Source organism: Triticum aestivum, chromosome 5B (genome assembly GCF_018294505.1).
Source record: "Triticum aestivum cultivar Chinese Spring chromosome 5B, IWGSC CS RefSeq v2.1, whole genome shotgun sequence".
Taxonomy (NCBI): Eukaryota; Viridiplantae; Streptophyta; class Magnoliopsida; order Poales; family Poaceae; genus Triticum; species Triticum aestivum.
The window spans coordinates 454,660,971-454,668,400 of NC_057807.1; the positions used below are offsets into that span (position 1 = coordinate 454,660,971).

The following is a 7,430-nucleotide window of genomic DNA, read 5'->3' on the forward strand; positions in this document are numbered from 1 at the left end:
AACCGACTTCTTTCAAGGAAAATAAACTCCATGCATCACACGTCCTGATCGCTTCTGCCTGGAACTTCTCTTTGCGTGGGAAGAATAGAAATAGGAAATCTGCAACCTTCTCCTTAATGCCTTGATCATCTATTAATGAACATGAACCTTCGTGTGTATCATGCAAACCAAGCCCTCCAAAATATTTGTACGTGCATGCATTTTTGCCTGGAAACACGTAGAATTTCTTGTCCTCTCTCAGCCCTTCTAGCTGGAACCATGTAGTGTGCTTCACAGGAATAACGAGTAATTCTTGTTCATCGTTGTAACTTGTCATCAGGTATTCCGATGTATATGTAGCGTATTTTTGGACAACACCGGCTTCAGGCAAAACAACGATGACCTCGGTATTTATATCACAAGGGGTCATATCATCGTCTCCCCCTTGAATCGAAACCGTCCCCGGTTTCAAGTCAATCTCTTTTCCAATATTTTGATCTGCAGATTGATCGGCGGCGGTAAAAATTTCAGCAACTTCGGCCTTCTTCTTATCTTCTTCTTCATGCTTTTTTATCTTCTCAAGATGTTCTTTTCTCCAAGAAAGAAAACGCTCCTCACACATTGGCACGAGGTTGTACTTCTTACCTCTCTTGACGGTATATGTGTGTGTTTTGCAATCATACGCCACATCATGCTCTTTGTACCATGGCTCGCCCAATAACAAATGACACGAAATCATCGGTGCCGGAATCACGTCGCAGAAAATCTCGCAAAAATAATTTCCCAACAAAAACGGTACCTTGGTTTGGTGTGTGACAGTGATTACTTCACAACCCCAACGGAACAAGTATGGTTGTGCTCGGGGTGTCATCGTGAGATCTAGCTTCTCCACCATCTCGATGCTTGCAGCGTTGATCAAACTCATGTGGTCAATTGTCATGGCACATGATTTCTCCTGTATCACAACACGAGTATGAAAAAGACCATCCCATCGACCTTCCTCCTCCAGTTGAAACCCATAGCTTAGCTTCCATGATAATCCAGTCATCTCCTCCGCAGTGTCGTGAACAACCTTAGCTCTGAATACCACCTGATAAAGACCGAACCTCGATGACGAGATCTGATCTGTTGTTGCGGCCCGACCTTTCACGACACTCCACCTTCAGCACTAGTAGCCTCTCGCCCGCGCACTCGATGTACACGAAGTAGAGGGTTTGAACCTTGCGGCCCAGCACGAGAAAACCAATCTTGACGAAGGTACTCACGCGCAAAACAATTTCCACGAAGAGAAATCGCAACACAGAGGTTTTCTAAAGGTCCCTCCAAAACTTGATACGGGTGTCTACCCTGAAAAACACATCGTGTCTATTTCATAAAAATATAACCTGCCCGTACAATGAACGCCCCATAGCTATATATAATAGCCGGACACTAATTGGCCTATTGCCCTCTCGCACACACGTTATAACAAGTCTAAAAAACAAATATATCCCTATACAACTTACACGGCCAAACAATAAAATAAAAGGAAACTTTAACCTAATTTGGACTCTACCATCGGGATGATTATGGACTCTAATTGGATTGGTGCGCCATGCATCTTCTAGTGCATCTCGATCTTCAGGTGGACCCCAACCGACTTCTTTCAAGGAAAATAAACTCCATGCATCACACGTCCTGATCGCTTCTGCCTGGAACTTCTCTTTGCGTGGGAAGAATAGAAATAGGAAATCTGCAACCTTCTCCTTAATGCCTTGATCATCTATTAATGAACATGAACCTTCGTGTGTATCATGCAAACCAAGCCCTCCAAAATATTTGTACGTGCATGCATTTTTGCCTGGAAACACGTAGAATTTCTTGTCCTCTCTCAGCCCTTCTAGCTGGAACCATGTAGTGTGCTTCACAGGAATAACGAGTAATTCTTGTTCATCGTTGTAACTTGTCATCAGGTATTCCGATGTATATGTAGCGTATTTTTGGACAACACCGGCTTCAGGCAAAACAACGATGACCTCGGTATTTATATCACAAGGGGTCATATCACAGTTACTATGGTTACTATGACTTTACACTGAACCATGTTACTAAAGACGGGTCGACCCTGAGGGGTGCCCGCGCGAGCATAATTGCGAGTGATGAGGAGTCGGGTTGACCTGGAAGGTGCCCGTGAGATAATTACGAGGCGTGGCCGGGCATTCTTAGCCCTTGCCGCAAGTCCTCGAGACGGGGCAACGGGGTCACATCTTTCGTGAGTCTCTGCTTGTTACCGCGCGTTCCTAATCCACTACGATTTGGATATTTGATCCAAGGGGCCTCTGGCCTGATAGCACTAACCATCACATGGGCATAGTATGGGCGTTCTGCGTCGTATGCATCAGGCAAAGCTTAATAGACGTCAGCGACTGAGCGGCGCGCGCCGGGTTGGACTGGTAAGCTCCTGCCTTTTTAGGGAGGTAGCTAGGTCTGCTCACCGGCCGCGTTCGCAACGTGCAGGAGTTCCCGGGGAGATGGCCCATGACCCCTGGGGGCATAGGATTAGTCCGGCGTGCTGACCTCTCTATTAAGCCTAGGTCGGGTTGCGACGTATTGTTTGGCCGAGGCCGGGCATGACCCAGGAAAGTGTGTCCGGCCGGAGTTAATCGAGCGTGGTGGGTAAGTTGGTGCACCCCTGCAGGGAAGGAAACATCTATCGATAGTCTGTCCTACGGTAACGGACACTCGGAGTTGTATCCCGATCGATACAACTAGAACTGGACACATGTGATGAGAATTGGATGGTGATGAGAATTGGATTGTGATGACAGTTGGATAGTATGGCTCTGGGATTTCTTTCTCGCAGGGAGTCGAGAAAGGATCTCCGGCCGAGGTTGATAACACTACTACCACTTTACTTTATGCTACTCTACTCCCTCTTGTTTGCTGCAAGATGGTGGTTTCCAGAAGATGCTAGTCTTCGATAGGACTAGGCCTTCTCTCTATTCTGGCATTTCTGCAGCCCAGTCCACATATACAGCCTTCCTTTGATAATGTTGCATCTGTAGTGTAGATCCTTGCTTGCGAGTACTTTGGATGAGTACTCACGGTTGCTTTGCTCCCTCTTTTTCCCCTTTTTCATTCTTCTCGGATGACGCAACCAGATGACGGAGTCCAGAAGCCAGATGACACCTTTGACGACTGCTACTACACCGAGGGCGTCTACTACCACGTGACGAAGACCGCCAATGACCAGGAATAGTTAGGAGGCTCCCAGTGCAGGAGGCCTTGCCTTTTCGATCGTAGATGCTTTTGTGCTAGCCTTCTTAAGGCAAACTTGTTTAACTTATGTCTGTACTCAGATATTGTTGCTTCCGCTAGCTCGTTTGTATTCAAGCTGATGTATTCAAGCCCTCGAGGCCTCTGGCTTGTAATATAAAGCTTGTACTATTTTAATTTGTGTCTAGAGTTGTGTTGTGATATCTTTCCGTGAGTCCTTGATCTTGATCGTACACATTTGCGTGTATGATTAGTGTACGATTGAATCGAGGGCGTCACAGGTTCATCCTAAGATAAATAAACCCCTGGCAAAAACAAAGGATGAAACATGCTAGTTCACTACCCTTTATAATCCCCCAACTTATTCTAAAGCCATATAATCCACTTCTGAGCCACAGACAAGTTACGGTGGAGACTCCTCCAGGATGCTTCTTCTTGCTAGAGGATCCCAGGGGCGTCTTCCCTCTTCGTTTCTTCTTTTGCTTTGTACCTGGCATAACACAATATCAAGCCTTCAGTCCCGGATTAACAAAAAAATAACAGATCCATGATCAGCTACTTTACCCTATCTTTGCCCTTCCCTATCAAATAAGACAGCATTTTAAGAACGCAGAGCTCCATAAAAAAATTATTATACTTGTAGAATGCAACACACAAGTAAACTGTGCCCTGATTGTGAAAGCAGTAGTTGCAGCTGTTTTTTCCTTTCCCACTCTTAGTTTAAGAGCTGTTCTGGCGAGTATTACATCATCAATATATAGCAGGCATTTGACCGTGTGCTGGCTATATACCTGCTTCCACCATGCTAAGTTTGTGTATGTATCTACATGCTATGAAATGTAATTCGTTTATGACCTCACCAGGGCCTTCCAATCCCCAATCAGCTGTGTCAAGTATCTACCAACTCTATTTGAGATGACTAGTATTTTCCCCTAGCATGTCTTATTTTGGTTCAACTTATATAGTTCACGCTAATCCCTACACTACCATGACCCCAACAAATATGCATTGATCTGCTAGATTTATCAAAAAGAATAAACATTCGAATGTTCCTGATATTCCATGGCAAATATACCAAGTAGAGGATCTTTGAAAGTAGGAGTGGCAGCAGCAAAATATATGCGATTACCTGGAGCAATTTTGAGATATTTGGAGAGGCTACTTGCAACATACGCCTGGCCTAAACCAATTGTGTTTTTGGCTCCAAACTCAGCAATGCTCTTTATCATCTTCTTTCTCAAGTCAACAGCAAGCACATATGCTGTGCGTTCCATGTCCCGGTAGTCGATCTTGGCGAGGAAATAAACAATGTCGTCTTCTTGCGGGCTCAGGCTCAGGGTGGGTAGGCCAATGTGTAGTCTCTCGAATGCTATGGTACCCTCATCGACCAGCAGATTTGGCAGTGACTTTGAAATCTGCGAGGAATCGAGCTCGAGGCCCGTGTGCTGCCAAGGTTTCTCAGCCACAGGCAACGAACGGGTGTCAATTGCCATGCTACATTTGGTAGCTTTCCAGCCATCGAATGTGACGGTTCCATCTTCTGTGAACGAGCCCGGAACAATTCGAATCTGCAGCTGGGTGTAGTGGATGAAACCATCGACAATGGCAACATCCCGACTGCATCTTGGATCACCGGTCCCAACTCCCTCGCTCTCCGGGATCAGCAGGGGCAGTTCGATGGGGCAAAGTATGGGGGTTTCAGCAAGCACGTCACAGAAGAGAATATCCCGAGCAAGATTGACCCATGCGACCACACCATTATCTCCTCCAATGGTGATTGCTTTGTCTGTCCAATGGTGATTGTATGGACCATTCCCCAATACTATGGCCGTCTTGATGCTCCAGGCCTCCTTCTCTGAGTGATAGAGGCAGAGCTCATGTTGTGTCCTTCTGACACGCGCAGAACGTTTTGCGGCGATGACGAATTGGCATGCCTCGCAGTTGTGCTCCTCCTTGTTGGCTCCATGGTGTTGCAGAATGTATCCACTGGAGCTATGAGGGCGCGGGGTCAAGCGGCTGGAGCTCCGAGGGCGCAGAGTGACTCCATGGGGGAGATGGGGCAAGTGGTCATGGTTGGTGGCGGCTTGGCGATGCTTGCTGCAGGTTCGCAAGAGGGCAGCCGAGGCTTCCTCAAATTCGTGATGGCGGCCAGGATTAGGGAGGTGCTTGAGTGACGGGTGGCTTACCTTCTTCCCCTTTCCCTCGGGGTCCTTGGTGGCAGCCTGGTAGACGAAATACTCTTTCCTCTCGGGATGGAAGATGTCGGATCGACTGGGGAGCATGACGCTGAGGAGGACGAGAGGGCCCTCCGTAGCCAGGATGGTCGGGTGGAGGTCGAAGTCGGCGTGCTCGTACTCGGTGGCGTGGACGCAAAAGTAGGAGACGCGCGGAGGGCAGGCGGCGCAAAATGTGACCTTGATGCTGCCCTTGATGTCGGGGCCCTGCAGGACGCAGGTGGCGGTGGTGGCGTCTTGGCGGTCGACCAGGTAGCCGAATTTCTTGATGAGGACGAAGTCCGTCTGCTCGCCATCGGCGTAAGCAGGCGGAGGCAGGGGCGCATCCATCGCTCACCTTGAGATGGATGCCTCCACGCTCTTGGTCTTGAGCACTTGCGCCGTCAATCGATACAAGTAGAGGAGCAATCTATCACTCTATCAGTCACTGCCGGGATCGGGATCGGGATCGGGATCGGGTTGCGCAGCCAGCCGCCGGGGGTTCGAGGGGAGGGGGCGGGGGGAATGCAAGGGAAAGGGCCAGCCTGGTCAGCCGCCTCTTCGTATGAGCGGCGAGTGGGAGTGAGATACGGGACAGAGCTAGGGTTACCAAACAACATCTCACATCCACCGTCCGATCTGCCATCTGCCTTCCGAACGGCAGCGATAAATAAGTTTTTTTTGTCAGCTCAAAACAGAGGTGGGGGATCTTGGCAAGACAACAACAAAGTCTCAAACACCATATATGCAACATGTCCCTCACAGTGTAAATAGATTCATAAGGTTTCAAAAGATCAAATCAGAGGATAAGGATATTGGCCCCGTTTGGAACATGGGGTTAAAGCTAGTTTGGGTTAGTTGGGGGCTCAAATAACTCTAAAGTATCCAAACAGGGAGGGTTAGAATGGATTAGTTCCATCTAACCCAACTATCCCGGTGGAGAGGTGCTTATTTAGGTTAGAGTGGGTTAGAAAATAACTCTAACTCTAACTGTGTTAGAGTATCCAAACAGGGCCATTAAGCTAGGAAGTGGCAACTAGACAATAACAAAAATCAAACACCCCATATACAACATGTAAGTGACAGCATAGATAGATTCATAAGGTCTCACAAGCAAAATAGTCCTATCGTTATATTTCAAAATTCTTGTGCCTCATATAGAGAAATTAAACCGGCTAAGCTAGCCCAGCTGCGGTGATTTCTCAATGTAACGTGAGGTGTGCCAGGGTATTGACACGTGTAATTGGTTTTGTTGCTGCTTTGGATCTGGTTTTGTACCCATTTTTCCCTGTCCGCTTCTGACTGGTTCGCTGTTTACCTGTTGTCGTGTCAGCAAGGCATGTGTAGGGACCCTGCAGCGGCCGGTTACCTCCACCTCTCTAGAATTTTCGCCCTCCTTGTCTCTCATGCCACCTTCAATCCCTCCATGAGCTCAATGACCGTAGCATGGAGAATAATCTTCTCTCCCTCCGTGGCGCTCTCCATCTTCCTCCTCCACTCTTCTTCCTCCCTTTGTCAAGTCGAATGTTCTCTAGAGAGAGGGCTCCAGCCAGGCTGACTCCACAGACACGTGAGAGAGAGCGTCACCTCCAAGCTTAGTGTCGCGGACGGACTACGCGCTGAGGGGCGCCGTGCTGTTGTTGGTTGCATGGTGGAGGGTGGTGGCTAGCTACGGGCTGGGGAACACTGTGCAGTTAGCCACCACCAAAGTGGAGCGTTGCTTTTGTCGACCAACACGAGCAGACTTTAGTGGTTTCTCTCGCCGTCCATCATCGGGACGTATGCCTTTCGTCCACGTCTGCCAATTCCCAAGCGCCACTACTGTGGTATATGCCCCCATACGCATCCTTCAGGTAAACCCTAGCAACCTGCTCATGCTCTCTCTGATATCTGATTTCACTAACCTTTTTGATGTTCTACTTTGATTCGTGTAGATGCTTCACATTGATCTACTACTTTGGCTCAAAACAACCTATTTGAAGT

The 7,430-nt window shown here is 48.1% G+C and overlaps 1 protein-coding gene across 1 annotated transcript; it reads right to left on the minus strand.

Moving 5' to 3' along the window:
• Window positions 1-3,452: 3,452 nt before the first annotated feature.
• Window positions 3,453-5,982, minus strand: LOC123112426 (uncharacterized). Its single transcript, XM_044533407.1, has 2 exons — window positions 4,364-5,982; window positions 3,453-3,724 (listed from the first exon to the last, which is right to left on the minus strand). The coding sequence occupies exons 1-2, from the start codon at window positions 5,796-5,798 to the stop codon at window positions 3,510-3,512; spliced, it is 1,650 nt and encodes a 549-aa protein (XP_044389342.1). The 5' UTR covers window positions 5,799-5,982; the 3' UTR covers window positions 3,453-3,509.
• Window positions 5,983-7,430: the final 1,448 nt, after the last annotated feature.